The sequence below is a fragment of the Watersipora subatra genome, chromosome 3 (assembly GCF_963576615.1).
Source record: "Watersipora subatra chromosome 3, tzWatSuba1.1, whole genome shotgun sequence".
NCBI lineage: Eukaryota > Metazoa > Bryozoa > Gymnolaemata > Cheilostomatida > Watersiporidae > Watersipora > Watersipora subatra.
Genome location: NC_088710.1, coordinates 16564292 through 16591593, shown reverse-complemented (window position 1 = coordinate 16591593; position 27302 = coordinate 16564292). Strand labels below are relative to the sequence as shown.

At 35.7% G+C, this 27302-nt stretch overlaps 2 protein-coding genes across 2 annotated transcripts; both read left to right on the top strand.

Annotated features, from left to right (window-relative positions):
- The first annotated feature begins 578 nt into the window (after positions 1-578).
- LOC137389979 (regulator of MON1-CCZ1 complex-like) lies at positions 579-12952 on the top strand. Its single transcript, XM_068076180.1, has 5 exons — positions 579-1505; positions 2605-2834; positions 6001-6136; positions 8750-9205; positions 12364-12952. Exons 1-5 carry the CDS (start codon positions 579-581, stop codon positions 12586-12588), a joined length of 1974 nt encoding a protein of 657 aa, XP_067932281.1. The 3' UTR covers positions 12589-12952.
- Positions 12953-19035: 6083 nt separating this feature from the next.
- LOC137391716 (uncharacterized) lies at positions 19036-23362 on the top strand. Its single transcript, XM_068078248.1, has 3 exons — positions 19036-19181; positions 19584-19810; positions 23142-23362. The coding sequence occupies exons 1-3, from the start codon at positions 19039-19041 to the stop codon at positions 23345-23347; spliced, it is 576 nt and encodes a 191-aa protein (XP_067934349.1). The 5' UTR covers positions 19036-19038; the 3' UTR covers positions 23348-23362.
- The last annotated feature ends 3940 nt before the right edge of the window (positions 23363-27302 follow it).

Here is a 27302-nt window from a genome sequence, read left to right as displayed (position 1 = left end):
CTTTACATCATTTTTTGTTTGTCCAGAGTGAGAATTTGACAGAAAATAGTCGGTCTGATTAACCTTTCCTATGTACAATAATTAGTTATATATGTACTGCTTTTATTTGTATAATCCTAGCAGTTTTATGTTAGTTCGCTAAAGTTTTATAAACTGTTCTAGTTCAGTTTGTAAAATAAAAGTTAATTATTTATTGCACCTGATAGAAAACAAATTTGTTTGCTATCAAAAATTCTAGTGTAAGCATAGTGGTCATATTTTAGCTACAAAGGGGTTTTTTCGAAACTAAACAAGGTACACTCTATGGTAAACAAGGTACGCTCTATGGTAAACAAGGTACGCTCTATGGTAAACAAGGTACGCTCTATGGTAAACAAGGCACGCTCTATGGTAAAACTCTACTGAATATAGGAAATGTTTCAGCAAAATAGTTTGCGACTTCCCCTTAGTAAAACTGGCTGATCTAATGCACAGCATTAGATTTATTTGGATTGCATTTAGTGGCAAAGGCTTTGCTAGTCGCTCACTGTGAAGTCTTCATTGTACAAACAATTCTTACATTCCATTTTTAGGTTGTTATGGCATCGGCCAAACAAGAGGTCAAAACTGTGTCCGAGAACTATTTTGCCGAGTTATCTGCTTCGCCACTTCGCTTTGATCCAGCTGCCCCCAATGTTAATGTGTTTTTCGATGATGCAAATCAGCATGTGTTTGTGGTTCGCGCTAATGGAGCCGGGGGCATCATCATGTTTGAAGGTGCGACTGGCAAATCAAATACTTTTCGGACTGATGACAAAGGTGACATCGCGGCAGTAAGGTTCTCACCCAGTATGCAGACTTTAGCCCTTCAAAGAGCTCCTAATGCGTTGGACTTTATTAACTTCATAAAAGATTCACAAAAAGAAAGTCTACCTTATTGTCAAACATGTAAAGGCAAAACCACCCGCATTACCGATTTTTTTTGGGTGTCAGATAGTGAAATAATTTTTATAACAGACACCGGAATTGAACTTTATGAGCTAGACAGTGAAAAGAAATCGCTGAAGTGCACAAGGACCCTTAGCATGGGCTTGGTCAACTGGTCCCTCTGGCACAAAAGTAGTCGACATCTCCTTATTTCTTCAGGCATATATGGAAATATTCTACATATATTTCAATATGAAAATGGCAACTTGTCTAAGTATGCAAAGCTAGAGGTAGATTTGGCCTTCTACCCTGCCGAACCCACACTGACGCTGCTAAGAAGAGATGTCATCCTTAGTAAGGTCTACGGACAGCTCTACGTCGTCGTTTTAAAAAAGGACGCTCGAGCGTCTCAGTTTTCACAGATAATTCTTTACAAACTGACAAAGGAGCGTGTGGCGATAAAAAGCAACGTGCTCAGTTTCACCTCCAGCGGTCGGTTCGAAGTCAACATAGTAGACAGTATGATACTAGTGCACCAGCTGCAGACGAAGACTACATTCCTCTACGACCTCAAGTTTGGCTATGTCAAAGATCAGCAGGTAATAGAACTTGTAGGTGTACATTTTTGTTTAACCGCATATGTTGATGTCTAAAAGTTTAATATCGATCGGGCATGCTTTCCGCAATGTTTTTCGAATAATGTATAGTCTTTACTTTAGGGAAAATAATACTTGCCAAAATCTAATCATATTATAGTTGCCAGCAATCTGAAAAATTATGAAAATAGTTCAAATTTATGTATGTTTGACAGATGAGTGAGCCATTGTTTTTCAATTTTTAGACAAGTTTTTACGGCAAATATTTTTTTCAATTTCCAATATGTGGTTGTTTTCCAAAAGTTTTCTTGTATAAAACTATTGAAAGGAAAGATTCATTAAGCTAACCTAGTTGCATAGTTTGTTGACGTGGGTTTGTAGGGCCGTAATGAAGTTGAGATATTTATGTTGTTAGCTTTCGGCTTTAAAAGCCGCAATAGTTGAATACTTCTAATCATAGTTGATATTTAGCCAACAATTTTATTAAAAGATTTTCATAACAATGTGAGAAAATTATAACATTATTACTGTTATTATAACCTAACAGATTTTAATGTAGTGTTTGGTTTGTTATTGGCAATATAAAGGTCAAACACTAAGCCTAACTTTTATTATGGCAAGGCACAATTACATTAGCTACACTCTTCACCATTATCTCAGTTTTGACTGCTTGAAATTCATTATCAAGCTCTTCATTCATACAATTTGCTGAATATAATTTGAAACAGCAACATATTTATCAATTATTTTAATATTGTAAACAAATTGAAGTTATGGTCAATATTTAACCCTTGTTTGAAATAAAAACAAGGTCAATTCAAATTTTAAAATTTAGCGCAATGCATATATACTGAAATGTTATTTGTGAATATTCTTGAGGAGCATGTAAAAGTACTAGCTAAAAATTCCAGTAAGGCACATTTACCGGAACTTTATCACAATTTTTTTTCCAGAATAAAATATGTAATAATTAATTTATCATTGTTAATTAAATAATTAACCCGAATAGAAAGTTAACTGTTAAAAGTTATGCCTTCAACAAGTATTCATGGTTATGTTGAATTTTGCTCCCTTTTGTTAACTGTACGGTTTCATTCAACAGGTTTGTCTGCACCAGCAGCCCCTGATAGCACCTCTGCCCATGAAACAGGTGACTGACAATGCCCCGTTTTTCAGTTTTCCTCTCATACAGCCTGGAAGTTCGAGCAAATCTTACAACATGTACTCAAATTGGGTCGTCTTCCAGCCGGATGTCATCATAGACTCCGGACATGGATGCATGTGGAAAACTGAACTGTATTTGCCATCCTTTGTGGACATGATATCTGATAGGTAATATTTATGTAGGTCAAACAGTAAGCGTTCTATCTGATATATGGTGTTCACATACATGTTAGTAGAGCGTGCATCATTTATTTCATTGGTGGGTGTTATATAGGTTACTTGTAATCATATATGATAGGTAATGTTTCTGTAGATCATGCAGTATGTATTATATCTGATAAATAGTAATCACATACGTGTAAGTAGGGTATGCATAGTTTATATGTGACTAGTTGAATTCCCAGTGTTGCATGGGTAATAAAAAACAGTTTATAAACATTACATTACCTTCATTACTTTACCTACTACATTACCGTTACACTAACTTATCTGCAACTGTTTATCAGCTGTTTTTATAACCTGTGCAACGCCGGGCATTCATCTAGTGAGGCTGCGAGGCCAGCTAGTAATCGTTACGTGTGATGTAACATCGTTTTATGTATTTTAACCGATGTAGTGAATATCGTTACTGTTATTGATCGCAATGCTGGGTTGAAGGCGTAGTCTAATGGGTAAACTTGGAGGTTTTGAGATCAAATCCTTTGGAAAGCAGATTTTTTGTTTCTAAAACTTTATTGCTAAAACCGGACATACAGTCACATTTATATATGTAGACAAGATTATATACAATAGTCATGTTATGTGTGACTATCTACCGTGCTAGTTAATGACCCCAAGAGCTTCAAGCGTGGTGATTTTAACATTCATTGTAATGAATGTGTTAACAGCTTGGCTATCATAGTGTAGTGGATTAGATCGCTGGTTTTCTGACCCGAAGGCTCCGAGATTAAATCATCTGTGATGTGGGTCTTTGATTCCTAGATTTTAATTGCTATAACCGGATTGATGACAAACTCTGAGATTTATATACATGTATATAGACTACTGAATGCCCAGCATTGTTCGGGTAATAACAAGGTTTTTGCACAGAAATTTTTTATATTTAATGTATAACAACAGTTACCATTCTAACTTTTAAACTTCATATCATAAGAAAAATGTTTCGTGCTGTTGAAATAAATTAAGGATAGACATAATGTGCAATAATTAACAATTAATGACTAAATGAAGGCTGTTTTGCTACGATTACAATAAAAAATTATATGGTGTACAATTATATGATTTCAATTCGTTTTAGTGTTGGCATCGTAAGCCAAAAATTTCGAATATGGTGGTGTGGAAACCCTTAGTAATTATCTAATGCAAACACCTCCTGGTAAAATTAATCAAAATTTTCTATAGCCTACATGCTGTACATATTAAAAATTAGTTACAAAACAATATGTTAACCTTAGAAACTATAGTTACCTACAGTTCATATTTAGTATATTCATATATAAGTTACCTACAATAACTTTAGTGTATTTAGTGGTTAAGATCTGCAAGAAGATGTAACAGTACCATGTACTACGTGCAGTATGTACTGTTGGGAGTTCTTACCTTGAGACAGACGTATAACATAAACGCTGAATCTAACTTAAATGAATTTAGCCTACCAAACACATACTTAAAGCTAAACACATACTTGAATTTAACTTAAACAAATTTATCTTACTAAACACATACTTAAAGCTAAGATTTAGTATGTATTTTAATAAACTTCAACTTTGTCACTGGCTAAAATTATATCACTCATCTGTTTTTGGTTCGGTTTTCACTAAAATTACAACGAATAATGCTGAACTGAGAACAAAAATAAAGTGAAAATTTTATCTCTTTCAGGCGTTGTGGGAGTGAATAGAATATCAACATTTTCATTATTGCTTCGTAATCAGTACACCAACTGGCAAATTTTAATTTCGTGAGAACGGTTTTTGATATTGTATGGCAGAAAAAATTCTTGTCGTATGGCGAGGACGAAAAACCTTGAGGTCCATATAGGGAGGCAAAGAAATGTTATCATAGGTGCATCCTAACATGTGGGCGCACTGTATTAATTAATGTTAAAAAGTGCACATTTAGCATGTGCAATCGTGAAAAGGATATACAGTATATGATAAGAACATTGGGTGTGAGGAGAACTGCATAGTCTTGTGGTTACACGTGTTTGTTAGTGGACTTATGATTTGAATGTCATGAGTTCAAACCCAGTATGAAAGAAACTTTTCGTTGCTAAAACTTTATCGCTATAGCTGGACAGACGAACGACCGGCGACAGACAAACACTGATATTTATATAATTACAGTCAAACATGGATAACTCGAACTTCACGGGACCGAGCGAAAGTGTTCGAGTTATCAGAGCGTTCAAGTTATCAGAGCACTGTCACAAGTCCATTTATTTATTAGTAGATACATGTACATATACAAACTATAATATAAATCAAAAGCATAATTGGCTTGTTTCAAATTAAATGCTTCTAATGTAAATTTTAAAACTTTTTTATCAAAAAGTATAGAGATTTTATTATCACTTGAGATTGGTTTGTTGTTTGAGGTGATGTTAATGCCAGGACGTTTTTAGATTAAAATTGGCAAAACTTGGTTGTTGTTGAAATGCTCAGAAGAAAATACATCTTTTTCTTTTGAGCGTTTTAACCAAGATCAATTTTACCGATTTTTCTTGAAGTTTATGCGAAGGTTACCTTGCTTTTCTTGCTTCCGAAGGGCCATCGCTAGGCAGATGTTTAATAAAAATCAAATTTCACCAAACCTTTAGAAAATTCGTTGACAAAAATGTTTTGCAGATGGTGGTAATAACGACGCCTATGAATTACGAAAAGTTGAGGTTTACCTCTATGGCTTGGAATAAAGTGATTTTCTAAAGCGATAACAACCGTCTCGGTAGCCGTTGGGCAAAAAATGTTCGAGTTAACAGAGTTGAGGTCGAGTTATCTAAAGCAATTTATCATTACGTGGGAAAGGACCAAAGAAATCGTTCGAGTTAACCATGTGTTCGAGCTATCCGAGGGCGAGTTATCCATGTTTGACTGTATATAGACTGATGGGTGTTACATAGGTTACCTGTGATCATATCTGATAAGTAGTATTTATGTAGGACAAGTAACAAGTATTATTTATTTCCTTTATTTAATTGGTGTTTATAGAAATCTGATGCTAGAATTTGTAGTGGAAATCTAACATAATTTTTGGGTTAATGTTCATGATACTTGTGTACTGTTATTGGCTTGTGCTTATATGAGTCATTGGCGTAACTAATGCTAGTGTATTCTAGGTGCTTGCTGATCGAGGTTCTGCTGCACCGTAACGGTGCCAAGTCTCTCATTCTTGATGTTGTGAGAGACATGATACGACCGGGTATAGGCTATCCTCTCGCCACCATCGGGGAAGTTTTCAACAAGCTCAACCAGGTTAGTTCTTGTCATTAAACTGTAAGCATTAGGTTGGCAATCTTCACCACTAGATCTCATAGCTTGGAAATTTTGGTTACTGTCAAAATTATTTGCTGTCAGCAAATTAAATGTGATGATTCATAACTGTGGAGGGTGCTGATTGATTGTTGTGTTTTTTCTTCATTGTAATGACAGTAGATTTTTAACATTGTATCATTGATGGTTTGACTACACACCAATAAAATGCATTGCCAATACGTAGTGTAGATACTTGCTATATATGTATACAAGCTGAATTGCCAGCGTTGCACTAGTAATAAAATAAAATAATTACCAAGTGAATTTGAGTAACTTAAGCTAGTAACTTAACTTTAACAGTCTAAATCGTTGCTATAAGAAGAGCCGCGCCTGTCTGAAGCCAGCTTGTGCTTATAAGTATGCTTATAATCGTATGTTGTGCATCATAATCTCTCATGCAATCATGTTTTCAAGCGTGCTAGCAGTAACCAATAGTATTTTGCAAGCACCACATAAGTATGTGCACAATTATTTGATAATATGGCCAGTTGGACGTGTACTGTAATGAATAGCATGCCTGTATGCAAAACTGGAGGTTCCAAGTTCAATTCCAGTGTGAAGTGAATTTTTTATTCCTAAAACATTATCCCTATAACTGGACACACAGACGACAAACAAACAAACTTAGATTTATATATATACTAGCAGAATGTCGGGCGTTGCACGGGTATTAAAAATCAGCTTATAAACAGTGACAGGTAATGTAGCTGCTTGCCATTAGCCTGGCACATTCTAATTTGAGTCGGCTAGTTAGTAAACTTATTAGTAAAATTTTTAATAAGAGCCATGAGAGCAAGCTTTAATGACTTGCGTTAAGCAATACATTAAAGCTCGCTTAACGCAATGCTGGTAGCCAGTGCTACCGTTGGCGATATATTTTGCTGTGTGTGAAAATACGCATGCGTATTTTCACTCACAGTGACATATATCGCTCACTGAATCCATCAATCTCGAGTAGCTTAATTAGTAAAATATTATCCTGGCAAACTGGAGGTTCCGAAATCAAATCCAACTTGAAACCGATATTTCATTTCTATATTTCAATAGCTATAGCTAGATGCACAGCGATGCTCATCCTGGAATGGATCAAAACTGTATACTGAAGGTACACTGTAATTAGACTGCTTTTCATATGATTTGCAGTGGCAGCTACAATGCTGTTTCAAGCTTGGCACTCTTCATGCTGCGATGAAACAGCGTTATAGATGACACTATAGCGCTGTTTCATCGCAGCCTGAAGAGTGCTTAAGGCTTAATGTAAGTTAAAATATACATTAACTGACATCGAGGCGAACTCAAGTTATTTAATTACTGTATATGTTTAATTTTAATTTGGTTTTTTGTTTGTGCTCACAAAACTGCTTCGGAAAATTTCATACATATATGTTGGAATTTACTTTGTACATGTTGCAAATTACTTTGTTCATGTCAAGGCAAGCATTTGTTCAAATTTCACATCACATGTCCAAAACACTTACTTATCTAAGTCAAGGCATGACTGCATTTTTTGATATACTTTCAAATGAGATAAACGTGCTATCAGCCTTTTGCTGTTAAAATTCGACATGCTACTTCCTGTTGCCATCTACCTACATAAATAGTTACAACTACCTCCAAATATTAAAACTTTGTGTTCCATATTTTGGTGCGCTACAGTGTTTCCATGGGGATGGTACGTCTAAGATTTGGTTTGTTGACGATCTATCATCGACATTACTCAGCATGTCAAAAATGGTTTACCAATGCCCTATTATAGTTATTGTACCAAGATGAGTCAAAGAAATTGATTGGTCAATGTATTGTCACAGCACTCGGTGAACAGAATCATGTCTCCTTATATTTTCTGCCAACTCTCGTTGGTCGAAAAAAACAATATTGTCCAGAAATTATAGAAATGCATTACAGTGATCCCTCCTTACTTAATAGTTGCAGCTCTATCATGTATGACATGAAGGAAGGGGAGATAATCCACATCAATTTGACAATTGTTTAAACTAAAAAAATGCAAGCTGTTAGACTAAGAGCTCTTTGAATAACATTTAGATTCACGAAATAAACATTACTGGACTAGCTTGTCATTTATCAAAGGCTACAAGAGTAAATGTTATTCGCAAGAACTGTTTCACTGCAAGATCTCTTTGCGCGAGTTCCTGATGGTTGAAAAGCTGAACAGGAAAACCAGTATAGACCATTTGTGGTGTTAGTCTACTCACCATTATGGCTTGCGAGTGACCATCATGGTGCTCGAGTCACCACCTTTGTGGTCAAGTCAATATTGGGGTGGTCAAACTCACCATTGTGGTGGTCGAGTCTGTTATCGAGGTCGTTGGCGCACTATTATGCAAAGCTATGGTATACCATTGTCATATGAGAACTGATTAAATGCTGTGCTCTACCATTCCTACCATGTCTCTGTGTTCCCAGAGACACTTCCAGCAGCTGCAGTTAAGTTTAAAAACGATCTATTTATGAAAAGCGAAGGCGTTGTCAACAAAAAATTTGAATTCAGAATAATACTATATTTACCTTTTATAAATACTTTTGTCTCCACAGGTCTATGCATACAATGAGGATAGGAAAGGAGAAATCGAGCAGTTATCGATGGTCGACCCTGCATTGGCAGAAGACGCTGTCAACGTCATACAACAGGATGATGTTTACACTCATATCTTCTGTCCGATATTCAACGATGACAGTTTGAAATATCCGACTGCTAACTTCCCTATATCTGTCTTGATTGAGTATATAAATTCGCTGCAGTCATTCTCTCAGCAGATTCACTTCTACCTCTATGAACTGCTCGTAAACCATCTAGTCAAATGCTCCGAGCTATTTCGCCTTCACCAGTTCTTGCAGTACCACGTGCTTACGGACTCCAAGCATCTCGCGTGTCTTCTGCTCTCTCTTCAGAACATCTATCCAGCCGCGTACCAGATTGCCCTTGACATGCTCAAACGACTCGGAACTGCTCATGATGAGATTGTGGAGGTCTTCCTATCCAAGTATCAGGTATGATGTGGTTATAGGCCTAATCAATGCAACTGACCTTCTCCTCAGTTAATTTGGCAATAACTTCAGTGTTGAGCTCATGAATCCCTCTGTTTCTGGGCTTCGAAGAAACCATTATTCTTTATTCAATTATTCTCTTTTCAGATATTTTTTTATTTAATTATTCTTGTGGAGAAATAATAGAAGTCAGTCTCCCTGCAATCAGAAGAGGCAGTCACATTTCATGAATTCTAGTCATTATATTGCAACCAGTAATCCTACCCCTTATTTTAACGCTGTCAAAGATGAACTTGTACCAAATTTGAGTAGATTTTATCAGTAAGTATTGAGATTTTTTTATCATTCTATAGAAAAATCTTTGATAGAAATTTTTCATGTTTGAGGTGATCTGACTGCCAGGATGTTTTAAGATTAAATCGACAAAAATTCATTGCAATTAAAATGTGCAGAAGAAAAATACGTACTAAAATGTACGGGTACAAGTTGCAGAGTTGCACCTCTATTTTGTCAGTCCCTTTGTCGAAGTGCCATTATTTGCATAATAATAATCGTACTTCCGCTTGAATCTAAGTGATCCGAGAAAGGATCTCATTCAAACTATTATATTTCTGGACTGGGCAGGTTTACAAAGGCAAAAATTACACTAAATTGAAGCTTGATGTCTCAGCTTTACATTGATATTATTTTCAATTGCATCACTTCAATCGTGTAAGTTCACCTTTAAAGCTTGCCTTAGCTTCTCTCTTACGGCATCACTAATTGGTCTACCCTAGGACACTTATATTTCGCTAGTATTTAGTTTCGTGAGTAGCATACAGAGTAAAATTTCGCAGCAACTTAATTTCGCAGCTCTGATGACTGCGAAAATATAGTGATGTGAAAATAAATGCAGTGAAACAAACACAATGAGCTTCCTCAGGTTCAGTTCACCGATAAAAAAAATTTCAATTTGCGACTAGTTTGTAATTGTGAACCGCAGGTAGAATGGTGTGGGCAAGGTTGATCATGTAATTTGATCGCTTGCTGCCATTTGTTTCTTGGACTATCAACAGGCCCGTATTCCCTGCGGCGGCTGGCCCGCTGAGCCGCCCCAACATTTTGGGAATTTTTCACTGCTAAGTACAGTCCAACTCGGATAACTCGCCCTCAGATAAAATGTAACATTTCATCTCAAACACAAGTTTAAGTCGAACGGATTTGTTTGGTCAGTTCCAACGCAATGATAAATTGCTTCAGATAACTCGACCTCAACATTATTTACTCGAAAAGTTATTTGCCCAACGGCCATGAAAACGGTTTTCGTCGCTGTAGAATATCACTTCATTCCAAGCCATAGAGAACAACATCAATTTTTAGTAGTTCTTAGGCGTCATTATTATCGTCATCAGCGGCAAAATATTCTTGTTAACGACTTATAAAGGTTTGCAAAAGATCAAGTTTTACCAAACACCCGCTTGGCCATGTCCTATTGAAAGCGTAAAAACCTCCGAATGAACTTAAAATAAAATCTGCAAAATTGATCTTTGTTAAAACGCTCAAAAGAAAAAGATGTCTTTTTTCTGAGTGTTTTAACTGCGGTCAAGTTTTGCCGATTTTAATTTGAAAACGTCTCGTCAGTCACGTCACCTAAAACAAAACAAATCTCAAAAATAGAAAAATGTTGATATTTTCCGATAAAATTGTTTTAAACTTGACACGAGAGGCCTGACTGAGGCCCTACATGAGAGAAACCTGTTGGGGGCTTACACCGCCCCCTCCACACCCTAGGTGTTCATAACTAGTCGCCTAACATTAGTTGCCCCACCCTGCAACCAGTGAATACAGGCCTGAGTCTATCAATGAACAAAGCTATATAATCTCGCGTTTTCGCTCGTTCGTTATGATAATTTAGTTTCGCACATGAAATTTTCGCGAGAGGATGACTCCGCGAAAACGTGAAAGTTACATGAGGCGAATACATAAGTGTCCTAGGGTATGAATATTTCAGTTGATTGATATGTGAATGAAAGCTAGGCTAGCACAGTCTACACACGGCTGTCTTTTAATGAAAACCGTGGCGTTAGGGCCGAGGAATAGAATTTTTAATATTTGTTATTGATCCTTCTAGGTGGTATCTAAATAAAAAACACTCGAGGTGAACAAGATCAACTATTTTTAAATTGTATTATGATCAAGCAATTGGATGTTTACAGCAGTGCTTCCTTGCTTTTTAATAAACTCTGTTGCTGATGCTAGGGATTAATGCTAACTTGGCAGTATTAGCTGGAGATTTTCTTGTTTTTTTTAAATTGATCAACAGGAAATGACAGCTTTATGCTAATTATATGTTGCTGTATAATCTAGGAATCATCTAGCATATACTGTAAATAGTGAGATCATTATTTATTCGCTGTAAACCTCACTTCCATCAAGATTATTTCATCATTAGTGCTCAGTACAGCGCTGATCAGATTTATCAACATCTCATCAACATTTCATTATTTACACTTTCTCCATTTTTACTAGTAGCTAAAAATGCCATAATCCTGTTATCGTTATAGACGCTAACACTACACTAATACTGGGCCAACTATTTATACTGGTGTTGACTAATTTTTTCTTAAATTTACGAAACTGAATTTTTTTCAACAAATGTGCTCTTGATTAATAATAATAGGATTCCAGCTTGATGCACTAAATATCATAAACTGCAAGTTTTTAGCACTTAAATATAAAAAATCTGATCTAATTACTTTTATTCCTACTTAGATTATATTTTTCTTTTGTACTCGAAAAAAGAGGCCTATAATTTATTCGTTATTTTCTGTAGTGAAAATATATTCAACTATGAATCAATCAGGCTAGCTTTGAGTGAAGTTCACATAATAAATGTTTGTATCAGCCGATGTATTTCTACCGATGAGGGTTAAATTTTTAAATGTTGAAAACTGTTTAATGATAAGGTTTAATATTTTGAATACTTGTTAGTTTTTGCTCAGGTAATCTGTGTGAGAAATGCTTGTAAGACCGCGATTTTATGTTCCAACTTGAGGCAGGACTGTGACAGTACCGTAGCTGTAGAGATGAGTTTGTGTTGTAGTTGAAGTTCAGAAATCACTCAAGTTTGGATTAGTTGCAAGAAGAACTGCAGGTATCATGAGATATGTTGTTAATTGCAGGTTTTGACAGCGATACGATATCTTCGATCTGTTGGACTCGCACACACGATACTCCCGAGGAAGTTTCTAGGTGTTGCAAAGGAGTCAGGCGACCCTGACCTTTTCTTCATCGTATATAAGTTCTTCGAAGATATCAACATAAAGAAATACAAAGTTGCTTCCTTCGCGCCAGGCGATCATTGTAGCGAGTATGAACACCACTTTAGTGTGTTGTTCAGTGTATAAACAGGTTTGATTCGACCAAGCTGTTATAATTCTTATTATGTTAACATTGAAAAACCTAGTATTCTTGTTCGCCCGTGAGCTTGAAATAGATCCACAACAGGTAATCCTGCGAGTCCTGTTGGAGTACTATTTATTTCAGTGTTTTATCTTTCTATATGTGATAATTTAAACTAGTTCATTTCTTATTTTTGAGATTTGTTATTCAATGACGTTTCATTATCTATTTCAGATTTACTCTACCTTTTTTACTGATGCCACAACTCCAAATGATTGCTAGCTGTAGCATCACCTATATTCTTCACATTGCATGTACATCTAATGGTAGCTATAGTTTGCTGAATATTTTTAATAAAGCAAATAAGAATTAGAATTTATCTCCTAGTACCTAATTAACAACATGAACAAAAGTAGAAGAAAAATTGCATTAAATTTGTCACTCCATTTTAGTTATTGCATTTCTTTTAAGTAGAATATAATAACTTTGGAGTTTTGTGCGAGCCAAACAAGGAATAAATTCACTTTATCAAAAGCTAGCAGGAAGTTCAGAGTGTCCCAGGATTTCTTTCATGTTCGATCAGATAGCCTGCAGGCTGGTGTTTGAGAGGCTGGTTCACAGGAACTAGATGGAGTTTTAAAACTGAATATTTTTAGGAACCTGAAGGAAGGCCTTGAACCTATGACTGTGACATCTAGACGAAATCGGCTAAAAGCAGTGGAAATGCAGTGTCTAAGCAGACTAACAGACAGACACAAATGACAAATTGAGATTGCTAGAGAAATGCGTGTGCTTCATTTAGCAGACTGTAGTAGGTTGCTCATTGGCTAGTAAGTCTACTGTACTTGACAGAGTAGCTTGCACAAGCTGAGATTTGACTGCACTTGACAGAATACCGTAAAACCTCTAAATGAATGTCACCTCTATTTGACCGTTAATTTTAGAGAAGGGTTAAAAATAGTGCCAATCTCTAATTGAACTCCACCTCCATTTGACCGCCACTTTAACATTTTATGATCTTTACGAATCCATAATATCAATTGATCAGTAGAAAAGTGTCCACAAAATTGTATTAATACTGAATCGTTTACATCAAAAACAATTTTCTTGTCCAATTCCAAAGCTTTTCATTTTTTTCATTAAAACTTAGAAAGCAACACCATAAAAATAATTAATAACTGTCTCAGGCTAATAGTAGTTCTTTGCTTAACACGGTCTTGATACTTCGAAGTACATGTACATAAAAAACAGTTTACATTTACATGTATGATGGTAGGTGAACGATAAGTTTTAGGCCAAAGGTTACGTTTAGCAAGCAAAACTTTACGCATTGCATTTGTGCTAAATGCAACGCGTAAAGGTATTGTTCGGCCAAAAAATTGTTTTGAAGCTAATATCGACTAGTTCAGCTGAACAGGATAAGAGTTAAGGTCAGAAGATATTGTGAAAGGTATTGGACAACCAAAAGAAGCTCGTTCCATCGAAAGCAACAATCAGAACTCAGCTATCCTAGCAAACGATGCAAATATTTTTGTTTTAAAAATGTTAATTTTTGTCTCTGCATGTAATGTAAGTATGGTTTGTTTATGTCACATGTTCATGAATATATATTTGTATCGTTTGATAGATTATCATTGTATAACCTATAAATATGCAGATTCATAGCATACTATTTAATAGCATCCTTGCGGTTATCTTAACATGGCTTACAATGGATCGGCGACGTTCTTAACTCCTCTTCTATTGCACATAAAAGCTAGTTTTGTCGCAAACCATAGCAAACATATCAATGAGTTCAACGAGCTTTTATTCAACACTGTTAAATATAGATATAAAATAAAAATATGACTTCAAATTTAAAATGAAATAAAAACTTTAAAGCTGTAACAAATTGCAAAGCAAGGCACAGGCTATAATATCATCGCAGATTAATTGTAAGCAATAGATAACTGGTAGAGATATTTCTAAATGCTATATGCTTCCCAATGCATATTTTATTTAGAGATCTTTGACGACAAGTTAGAGGTAAGTTAGCAGATTTATTGCATCCAAAAGGTTTTTTTATAGGTCAACCGGTAAGAGAGGGCAGAATATTGGCAACATTCGCTTCGCTCGTAAAAGGGGTAAATTTATCTTCCCAAAATTCTGACGAGCCATTTTAAAAATACAACACCAGCCTCTATTTGAATGCCACTTCCAATTGACTGTCACTAAAGAGAAAGGATTAAAAACTAGAGCGCCATGGCGTTCAATTAGAGGTTTTACGATAGCTTTCACAAGCAGAGGTTTGACCTGACCTGACAGAGCAACTTTCACAAGCTGAGGTTTTACTGTACTTGACAGAATAGCTTACACAAGTAGAGGTTTGACTGTACTTGACAGGGTAGCTTTCACAAGTAGAGGTTTGACTGTACTTGACAGAGCAACTTTCACAAGGAGAGGTTTGACTGTACTTGACAAGATAGCTCTCACAAGTGGAGGTTTGACTGTACTTGACAGGGTAGCTTTCACAAGTAGAGGTTTGACTGTACTTGACAGAGCAACTTTCACAAGCTGAGGTTTGACTGTACTTGACAGAGCAACTTTCACAAGGAGAGGTTTGACTGTACTTGACAGAGCCACTTTCAAAAGGAGAGGTTTGACTGTACTTGACAGGGTAGCTTTCACAAGTAGAGGTTTGACTGTACTTGACAGAGCAACTTTCACAGGGAGAGGTTTGACTGTATTTGACTGAGCAACTTTCACAAGGAGAGGTTTGACTGTACTCAACAGAGCAACTTTCACAAGCTGTGGTTTGACTGTACCTGAGAGAGTACGTAGCTTTCACAGGTAGAGCTTTAACTATACTTAGCGGATTAACTATTCATAATCTTGGTCCTCTAACCTGGTGCAACCAATTGAGCAACAGATTTGTGACGAAATTTATCAGTATGTATGTTGCCTACAGATCTATAAGACAAGTTTTGATGTTTTCTCTTTATGAAGCCTGGGCTAAGGTGATTTTACATGCGCATGTGTTGTTTGTGATGGATGCGCCTATAGAGTCAACTTTCATTCATATTTCTGATGTAAAAGCCGTTAGGTTGCGAAGTGCTCTCAAAATTACGAAAAAAATAATGATTTGTTTTTTATTTGAATTTGGCATAGTAAAGGCAAGTAAATTTGGTTTTTCAACTGGATATCCCAGACAGCCTCAGGCAGCAATAGCCTACAATCAAAACGGTAAGATGCTAGCAGGGTTCCTAACATAGAAAATGAATAATTATATCATATGCACAAGATTGCAAACACATGCTTATAAATAGTTATAAATAGCTTGCCTTGCTGTAGCCTCACCGTCCATTATTCTACACTTGCTGACATTTGGCTAACAGCCTTAAGCAGCTTGTTTAAATACTTAGCTCATTCTACAAACGTCATGAACGACGCAGGGTTATCAAGAGCTCTCAACTTTAGGAGGTTCTGTTATAGAACTTAGGCATCAATCAGGATATACACGCATACATAGATATTCGGGAAATTTACACCTTTGTAGTCATGATAGACCTAGATGAGAGACGTAGCCGCGGCTTTTTAAGTTTTTAGTCGCCAGCCTCCAAATAATGCGCCAAAGGATACTAATTGATGCCATTGCAAAGTTCATTTTATGTTGCTGGCTGAACACTGCTGCCAGCTGCCCTGTAAAGCTTTTCCATTTAATCTTAAGGCTTCTTTCGAAACCAGCAAAGAATACATCCACCCCTTTCCCAGTTTCTAGCCTCTTAGTCCAGCCATGTAAACATTATAGATATAATTAAATACGCTGACACCCATGCCGCTCGGCGCTACACTTCATTTCGTGCAAACCTTAAGTCCAAGATGGAGTTCTACACCGCTCCATCAAGTACCAGATCAAGCCTGAGTGAAGTTAAGTCTGGTAAAGTCTTTCGAAGTGGAAGCAGGCAGCGGCAGCATGAACGGCATCCATCTGTGACCTTCCAAACGGTTTGTCTTTTATTATAAGATCAACAACCTAATTTAGAAAAAATATCAGAGGACATAAACAGAATTTTCTTTCTTGGTGATATAGAAGAGAACTAACATTCTTGCTAAAAAAACAAAATATTTTGAAAGTCTTTGGTTGGTGGCGTGGTAGCTGCTCCAGACTCGCAGCTCTATGGTTCAGCTGGATTATAGTTGACATCAGCCAAAAAATTTCATACGTAAATTACCCCAAAAATCTATCATTTGTTGAAAGATTTTAGCCTGTGTTTTACACTCTCAGTTGGTATTCACCTGCAGTTTATCGAAATAATTTGTTTATTTTTATTTAAAATAGATAGCACAATCTTGAAGGTTCGCTCACCACCAGATGCTGAAGTTAAAAACTAAGTCTTTTGGCTACTTAGAATTATACTTCAGTTCTGCAAACAAGAACTTGCTTTACACTCGTCACACTTCATGCATATTAATGAATACTGAAAACTGCCCGAGGAAACCCTTAAATGTCGGTTTTTGGAAAGCTTAGAAAGCCATGAAGACTGGGTTAGTGCCTGGTACCATCTGGGTGCCACATTCCACTATTCTGTCTCTGAGTTACTTTAAAGTTGAGGCAATTTTTCAGTGAGTTGTATATGTAAGAGACTGAAGTTACACAAGCATACACTGTGTTCCTTGCTTTGAATGGTTTCGAAGTTGCCCGCTGCCAACGAATTCACGCCCACTGCTTCAACTATTCGGAGTTACACTATAGATTGTTTTAGGATTCGCGGTGTATCCTCAAAACTTGCTGAAGTAGACTCACCTTCTCACAGCGAGTGCCTTCGCACAAAAGTAGTGTAGCGACATGTCAGCGAATGTATTCGAATTTTACCATTGCTATGATTCAGAGTGGAAGCAACTCTGAACTCATTCGAAGCATGGAAATACAATAATACACTCTAGGTCAGTATTAAAGGGGTCTTAGTTAATTAGTTAAGGATCTTTACCCTGCTTTCAGCTATACAAAGGTGGTATACATATAGGATACACATATGGTGTATACAAAAGAGATATGCATATTGGGTACACATATGGTGTATACAAAAGAGATATGCACATAGGATACACATAGTGTATGCAAAGGTGGTATGCATATAGGATACACATATGGTGTATACAAAAGAGATATGCATACAGGATACACATATGGTGTATGCAAAGGTGGTATGTGTATAGGATGCACATATGGTGTATGCAAAGGTGGTATGCACATAGGATACACATATGGTGCATGCAACGGTGGTATGTATACGGGGTACACATACAGTGCATGCATATTTCAATTATCTACCACTCACAATTGTACAAAAATTTTGGTAGCTTTCAAAATGATAGGGTACACATTGTTGCTGGATTAGGGAGCTGGCTAGGCTTAGGAGACCGAGGGTAAGTGTGGGCCACTTGGTGTATTATTAAAAAACCATAGCCATAGTTCTATAAAAATAGTTGACACTTGTAGGCCATGATAGCTGAACACTTGCCATATAATGAGTGTGTTTGGAAAGCACAAAAACTGTTTTATTGGACTGGTCTCCAGATTATCCTCTAACCAATGGAGTAATTACCAGATCAATTGTACATCATCGAAAATGACATAGGAATGGTAACTGTAAGATTGTGTACGCACAATGATACACAACATTGGATATTTGTTAATATTTTTTACGTGCACCCCTTGAGGATACACACAAGAGACTAGAATGGACCCTTTGAGACAGAAAAGAAAAAGAAGGCAAATGTGGGAATTATTGAAAGACAGACAGCATTGCAAAGATACATGTTTGTAAGGGGTAGGCACATGGTAGGCACATGGTAACTGAACTAATTCCAGGGGAGAGTTGAGCAGCTTGGGACCGTAAAGCTTGAGATATGCTCAACTTGTATTGTTTAGACGACACCAAACATCCTTTCTAATTGATGTTATTTTATTTCTTTACTTTCAAATTGTTTTCATTCTTTGTGGCAAATAAAATTGTGTGAAAATAAAACAAAAAATATTAAAAAATGGTTAAACACGTTTAGTGGTCATAATATTATGCAAATTTGGTTAAACAATTTATTAATACAAAAAGAACTTTACTCTGTTTCTTCTCATCATTGCTGTTATTTTCTGAGAATACTCGTGAGTTTGGATTTATGAGGCAACTTATAGAAATTCTGGTTGCTTTAATTAGGCAAGGGCTTTTTGGAAATATCAGTTCGGTTCCTGTCTGACCATTTTTTGTGTTAGTGACAGTTTGTAAAATTTTGCAAGTTTGTAAATGGACTTCAAGTACTGGCAAGAAATGAAGATATTCTGCAAAGGTCTAAGGGAACCTACAAAAGTAAAAAACTAATTTGCATATTTAAATTTCTGTCACTTTTCTGTACAGGATTCAGCGTCCGACTCTGATGATTACATAAATGGGGCAAACGGAGGTCTGATAGGTTTGAATATGGAAAGAGAGCTCAAGGCATCCATAGCCAAGTTGTACCAAAGTTTTGATTGTGTGACAGATGAATACGACAGACTTTTTGATATCGTGGATGTAATCCGTGAAGATTATAATAACACCAAAAGCATGTTTCTCTATTACAGGTAAGATTATGGTGATTTGGTTAGGTTAGAATTGAATGTTATTTGCATACATTTAAACATTTCATTTTACCGTGAGACATAATGCAAAGTGGCTCAAAGAGTGAGAAATATTTGTGTAACAAAATTTAGGCTGGGTTTTTGCAGATAGCCTCTGGCCTCTTGGTGATGCTGGTAATACACACTGTTCTACTCATCACGAAGAAAATTTGCAAACAATGTATATTTTTCATTTAATATGAGCACGACGATAGAATAAGATATTTTATGGCTTCTAACCCCAAAGCTCCAAGTCCACAGGCTATTCATAGTATACAAGCCAAAGCTATAAGCATGATGCCTAATCTATATCTTAAACTTACAAGCTATCTTTGTCAAGAGTATCACAAGCCATCTTTGTCACAGGTACCATGAATACAAAAGATTAATAAAGAATGCTATCAGAAAATGGAGAAGCGTGGAAAAGAAGAACTCGCTTGCAGCGAGTAGAAAACAGTCAAATGCAAGCTTTGCAATGGCAATAAACACAGGTTCTTTAAATAGGGGTGTTGGCTCTGGCCTTCCCGGAATTCCTGAAGAACAATCTCATTCCTACAGTGGTAACTTGAATGTTAGACTGAGAGCCAATAAAGGTGAGATGTTGAATTATTTGGTAATAAACTGGTTCTAATGGGCCAATGGCTAAGAATGGGTAATGAATACATTTTTGTCTACAAGAGAGATCATATGGAAGCTGAGATGTGAAACGCAAAAGATGTGAGTGAGATGCAAATTTCTAGTTTTAGGAAGGTCACATGATCAAGGTCATTTGTGATCACTATTTCACAGTAAGCAGGTCTGGCAAATCAAAAAGTACCATCATGTACTGTCATGTGTTTTATAATTAATATAATTATTCTATATCTCTATTATAGCATGAAAAGCTTATGCAACATATAGTATACATTAACACTGGAGCCTATGTAACATATAGTATACATTAACTCTGAAGCCTGGCCTGAGATAAGTCAGGAAAGTGTTCCCACCTGAACCTAAGGATCGAATTAACTCAGCTTCCTAGTTTTGCTTTGTTGTTCCGTACTTCCGTTCAAATAGGATTACGAAATTTTAGGCATTGCGTGCAGAGCACGTTTTCAGTGTAGTGTAATTCTGATTTTTTAAATCAATCAGACTATTAGTTGTTGAGATATCACCAGAATACCGATGGCACTTCTAGCCGACCAAGAAATGAAAAATGGCTGCTAACGGAACATAAATTTCTAATGACACACTGGCCGAAATTTCTAATAATGAAGAATCAAGAACAGACAAAGGTTGAATGCTTCTTCTCAGCCAAAAGAGCTTTACACTAAAACTATGTTTTTCTATTCATAAAAAAATATATGCATTATCAGGCTCTGTGTACATCAACCATTATGTATCTTTAGTTACTTCCAAAACATCACATTTCTGGAAAAATGTGAAAAAAAAAGTTTTTCTATATTCGATTTCTGATTTTTCATTCAGTTTTACAAACTTAGAGCTTCAGTATGATATTCAGTTGAAAAGTAATTGTGCACCACAAAGTGCTTTTATAGTTGATTGTAAGTCGTTAATACACTCTAGGATCAGGTGACCTGCTAGCATATACAAGGTTAAGTGTTCAGTGTTTAACAGTTGCTCTCAAGCAAATAAACCACATGTTTTTAAACCATTTTGGAACTTTTCCTAAAGAATTGAGCGGCGTCAAGTAAACAAAAGAGGTTGAAATGATTGATAGCTGATTATAGTTGTTATTTTTTGCTTGGTGCTGGAATGGATTTAATGATTTTGGAACATTATCTAGAATTGGTTAATTGTGCTAAATACGCACGCATGACATAACTTACCGTATATATCAGCACCTGGCATTAATTAGCACAATAGGATAAAATGCTACAGGAAGGAGGTATTATTTGAGCTCATACCATTGCAGATAACTAATCATGCCAAGCAGCAGGCCTGTAAGACCTTTCAGCTTCAAGCAACCTTTGCATTCATCTTAACAGGACCACTTTATACACGGCATCACATTGTCTTTTTAGGCTACATATTTGCTATATAATATAACAGCTTGTTTTACCTCGCTTAGCCTAAGCTTCTAGTATGATGAGGGTGGTTAGCGTCAGTGCTACAGAATTGTTACCGAAAAGACTTGCCGTTCTACTGCAAGGCCTTTGTTATGTAGTTCTATGTAGTTCTACTGCAAGGCATATGTAGTTTAAATAGGACAAATTGAAAGATTTTTGGGAAACAGTTTTAAAAATATGTAATCACTAAAATTATATGATAGTATGATTATATTCTGAGAATTTAAGCTGTCTTTACCGGAGTGAATAGTCACTGCTGAAAAGATTTGATGGAGCCTACACGAAATACTTATTTTTATCAGTTTTTTCTAATTGAGAGTTTTTTGTGTGACTCAAAGAGCAAACATACCAACAGCCATGCAAGATGGTGTCTTCATTTATAAAATCAATTGCTCCAACCATGATTTCCATGAAGACTGGTGGTGGAAAAAGTAATTCTACAGATTTTTGTATTAGTGATATCAGTCGTGACATTGTAAAATAGGTCACTGGTGAAATGGTTTTCCCACATCTTCTATATTCTTTTCTTTCATGATGTAGAGAATAACAATCATGTGTCAAGTCGCTGTTGCTTATCTTCTCAGTGGCACCTCAAAGTGGCTATAGAAATACTATAACGGTTAACGTATCCAAATTTGCCTGATAAAGCATTGTGTCCTCCATATCCAAACTTGATAGAGTTGTAATGAAAAAGCATACATGTATGATAAAAGAGCGCATTAGAGTTGGTTGAAGCAAAAAATGTTTCGACTACTAATATGCCCTTGTAAGATATAGCGCGAAGCACGACCATGCTTAAAACAGCCGGCAGTTGAATTTGTTACTGTAGACAAGGAGATTGCATCCTTTTCATAATAGGTCAGCGTGTACATGCAATATATACTGTATAAACGTATGAACTCTGATATAATGGTACCTCTACTTATAATCACCTCAGTACACAAATTTTCTAACACATGCAGTGAAATTTGAGCAAATATTGGACTTTATACCTATGTATCGTATCTGTCAAAATACAACATCAGAAAACTCTCAAAAAATTAGTTTTGTAAGTAAAAATGAAGAAACTATGCAAAACTAAAAAAAAATTAAAACTAATAAACATTGCTGAATCAAGTTAATTGAAATATTAATAATAATATTAAATATAATATTAATAATATAATTAAAATATTCCCTAGTGTGGGTTGAAGTCACTTACGGTATCTCTATCACCATCTCTACCTCTGAAACCGGATTGGCTAGGTTGGCACTGTCGTTACTGTTTTTGAAGCAAAGTAACAACAAAAACATTTTTTTATTGATTATTACTATACTATATATATTACTTTAGTTTTTTTACCTTCAGTCGTTCACCGAGTTCTGTACAATAATAAGATACACTTGTTTTAATGCTATGTGTGTTTTAACTACCAGCAATATCTATTAAAGAGTTATGGTAAGTTTTTGAATTATGGAATGAGTTGAAAAGAATGCAGTCTATCTTTTTACACAAATACAAGCTTTTACACACGAAGCTGATGCAAAACAAGTTAATTTCAAATGTAAAGGCGAGTATAGGGTATGCATGACTATTTGTGGCAATCACAGGTACCCAGCATACAGCATGGTTGCCTTCTTTTTCAACGTTGATCCTTATTGATTTTCATTAAATATATTATTACTAAAAATACATAATACCATAAAAATAGAATATATTAATATTACTGACTTACCTAGTTATTAGGTCTAAAAAAATTCCATTGAGGTTCATATCATTCTAGACACAACCTATTTAAAAATTAAATTTATTAAAACTGAATTATATTTAGGAGATCAGGTGTAAACAAAACCTTACAAAAGTTTGCTGTTGCAGATGAGGGAACAAAGGAACTTTACAATGAGTGCACACGGCTGGAAAGAGAAATATTTCAATACAAGACCCGAAATCAAAAAATTAAAAACCTTCTGTGCAAGCTGTCAGTAGACTATGAGGGTGCCAAGGCGCACGCCCTACATATTTGGGGCAGATATAAGGAGCTCAAGCAAATGATACTTGACGTTATAAATGCTGACGTATGAAGTATATCACTGACACTCCAATTTCATACTGCTGCCGCTGCCACAAGCTATTCAGAGGTATTCTTTTCTAAATGCTTGGGATTATCAGGTGGAAGACAGTCTACAGACGAGTATGATTACGAGAAAACATTGCGATAATGTTAGCGTAAGGGATCAGCTGGTTTGCATTGGGATTTAGAAGTATGGGCGTTTGATAACCCAAGCTTATTGAGACAAGAGAGGACTGCAATCTCGGAATAAGCAAAAAATAACATCTAGCATTCTGAGTTTGTATGAGTAGGGTACCATCTAGTTTTGAGTAATTAACCATAAACTTTTAAATATTACAAAATAAAATATTTATAAATTACTATATGAAGAGACATACACTGACGACAATGTTTTCCAGAGTCGCTCTGCTGTCAGTATGAAAAATTTGTCAATATTATCACATCATTTGTCTCCAGTTGTCATATGATCTAGAGACTTATGTTACTTGTTCATAAAGTAATATAGAAAGATCTCCTGTGTGCTAGCAATAGTTGTATATACTTAAATAGGGCTGCTGCAAGGAGATCTCTTTAAAAGCTAAAGAAACCTAGACTCATCTCAAATCTCATGTTCTCAATCTTACCAACTCAACCAATTGAAATGCAGAAAAATTTGTTTCATTAAACATATTGACAAAATCTCGTCCAAGTTTTAAGCTCTATGTTTAAAATAAAAAGGGTTACAAAAATATGCTATTTACATCTATATATGAAACACTTGCATGTTAAAATGAAGAATTATATGGAAATGGAGAAAATAAGAAAAAAATAGCTTTTATTAGGTTTTATAATAGAACGTTAATAAAAACCATGTCATCAAATCAGGAAAACGATACATAAAATATGTAATGTAATTGCTTTAGCCTTAAATTAGTAATGTTTAGTTCGGTGTTTAAATCGTGTTAATATTTTTACCACCACGGTCTGTAGTACAAGGTTTTAGCACTAGCAATAAGCGAGCTGATGTTTCTTTCTAGCTAGTAATTCATACACTGATTGAGCTCTTGCTTTCTATTCTGACAATTGTGAAGCACTTGTGCTGCCACTCATTCGTATCTCCCACAGGAATTCATGCATTGTACATATTGTTCCGGCACTAGCTTCTGTAGTCCTTCAGCTGTACCACAGTAAAACTGACTGATCACAATATATATTCGTTTGATGATGTAGTTTAATTGATCAGATTCGGCTTACCTTGTTGTTACTTCAGTACTAGATCTTGTGAGGCTTATACCATGAGAAAGGCCAATTTTTTGATAGCATAATTTGAAAAGAACAGAAAATGCCTTTTTTATATTCTCTTCTTTCCAAATTTTTTTAAATTTTTGATCAAATGAGATAGGCAAAATAATTTTGTTACACCATCAAATAACATTCAATTACTGTAACGATTCTTTGATTTGATCCTAGCTTTATTTTACCAGTCAATGCCGGCATAAGCAAATTTGGCTGTGGAGAAAAAACAAATAAAATATTAACATGGGAATTCAAATCTCAAAAAAATAAATTTTTATGATATAAGAATGTTCTAGATATAGGACGGGCAAGATGTTTGTCTAGTGTGCTCAACAGTTTTAGACCGTGGCATTTAGCTATGAGGCGGGTATTTGGGTGTATGGAATAGCCTCTTCAAGCACTTTAGACTGAGAAGGCCTCCTATCGTTGGCCATAATTCTCCTTATGAGGCATGATCACTCTAATACAAAGCCTTTGAAGCCATTCAAGCTTCTCTATGTCTCTATCTGACAAATATGCCAATCAGCAGGGAGCTGCATATGACAAAATAACACTGCTTTAGTAGAACTATCGTAGGTTTCTTGATCTAATGCCAGGTTTTGGAGATGAAGGCGCGAATAGGGGGTATTATGTAGTCAACATGATCAAAAGAGCGTAAATGGTTACCAAATTGAACACTAAATAGTTTTACTGAATGTCTCTCCATTATTTGCATTGCTATTATAAATGGTTTACGATTAACGAAGGATGAAAGTGATAGTGAAGTTACTTTTCAACATTACGAGTCAAAGAGTTAACATCACGCCATTGGGCTGCATGGTTGGCAGCTAACTGAAGGGGATTGCTGTCAACGGAAAGCGTGGATACTGTAGCTTTGGTTGTACTGACTTCACAACATTGTATAATAACCTGGTGTCATCAGCGTAGTTGATATATTTGGTCATTGGTTTTAGATTGTCAAGAAATATATTCCATGACAGTAATACTACTATTATGGTACCTTGGAGATTACCGATCTAGAAATAATACTAATATTAAAATCTTTGACAAGAATTTAAAATGTATTTAGATAGAATTCATTTTAATCATTATAGAAGATGAGTAAAACAATATCCAGTGATGTGTGAAAAAGTTTTTATTAACCAAATAATGGAAGGCCGGGGATGTTTTAGCTAGAAAAACATGGAGCTTACACCTAAAATCTGGCAGCGCGAGTGAAAAGAGATAACATTCATAAAAAGGCAAACAGCTCAGAGTGCAGGGTTGAAGAATGAAAAGTGCAGGATAATGCTCTATTAGCACGTGTATAAAGACATGGCAACTTCCTCAAAGGAAGACATACTTGGCCAACCAGCTCTTACGTAGAACAGGTCTTGCACTTTTCATATTAATACTCGGTCTGAGATAACTAATGAAATCTACCATCAACAGTGGGATGCAATGGGCTATGTGGAATCTTTTTATGACCATTAAGCCATATTTCTGCTTATGTAATGCCAATTGGTTGTTCTTTTCAATGGAGTGCCTAAAAGCATAACCCTTATTACTCTCCGCACCTGTATGAGCAGCACGCGTGTAACGATTGACCAGCTCTCTTACACAGACGTTTGAGTACCAACTTCTTACAGAGCTTTTTATATTTCTTTTCAGTTACGCATGAAGCAAGTTAATCTCTGGTCTTAACGATGAACTTGCACAAAATATTTAGTAAATTTTTGCATCAATATTTTTCTATCATTTGCGATCGTTTTGATGTTTGAGGTAATCTGACTGCCAGGATGTTTGTAGATTGAAATCGATCAAACTTGATCGCGATTAAAACGCCAAGATTCAAGCGAACGTTCGATTATGTTGTCTATAATTGCATAGAGACCGACGGAATAGAAACGCGTAACATTTCAACTTGAACGCAGTAGCCGATATCAACTATTGCAACGATAACAACTAGTGATGCTAATTCCCACATATTTTTCTTCCAAGCATTTTAATCGCGATCAGATTTTATCAATTTTAATCTTAAAATATCTTGGCAATCAGATCACCTCAATATTAAAAATAATAACAAATGATAGAAAAATATCGATATTTTTTGGCTAAAATCTACAAAAGTTTTATAAAAGCTCCTCTTTAAACTCATTTTGCATGGCTTGCTCGCACACAGCTTGCTGTAAAGTAAGTCGAGCCCTGAGATAAATGCGAATATATATTAGAGTGCCTACTTTGATACCTCTGTAAATACTGAGGGATCATGCTTAGCTAAGCAGCAGAGCAGGTAAATGATTCACAAGAGGTATCAGCACAAAAGTACGTGTGTTTACATAGCTCGCAATCCATTACAAACTGTATACTACGAGCATGCAGAGAGATAAAATATGAAATAAACACTGTAATACAAACAAAAAGAAATAAACTGGTTTAGTACAGAGGGCTAATACGTATTCTGTTCTTGGTACTATAGGAAGAGGTCATTTGAGCCAAGGCATAGCAGCACCCTGGCAATTCGTGTATCAAGTGCTGTTCAACAAATATTCTATTGGGTTAGGACAGTGTTTGGCAGTAAATGCAGTGTTTTTTTAATTTCTCGGGAGAAAAACTCAAAAAGATTTGTAATATACATGTAGTAGTCATGAATAAGATGTTAGGAATTCAACTCAACAAAGATTGTGATCATTGTTGTGCTTCTAACGAAA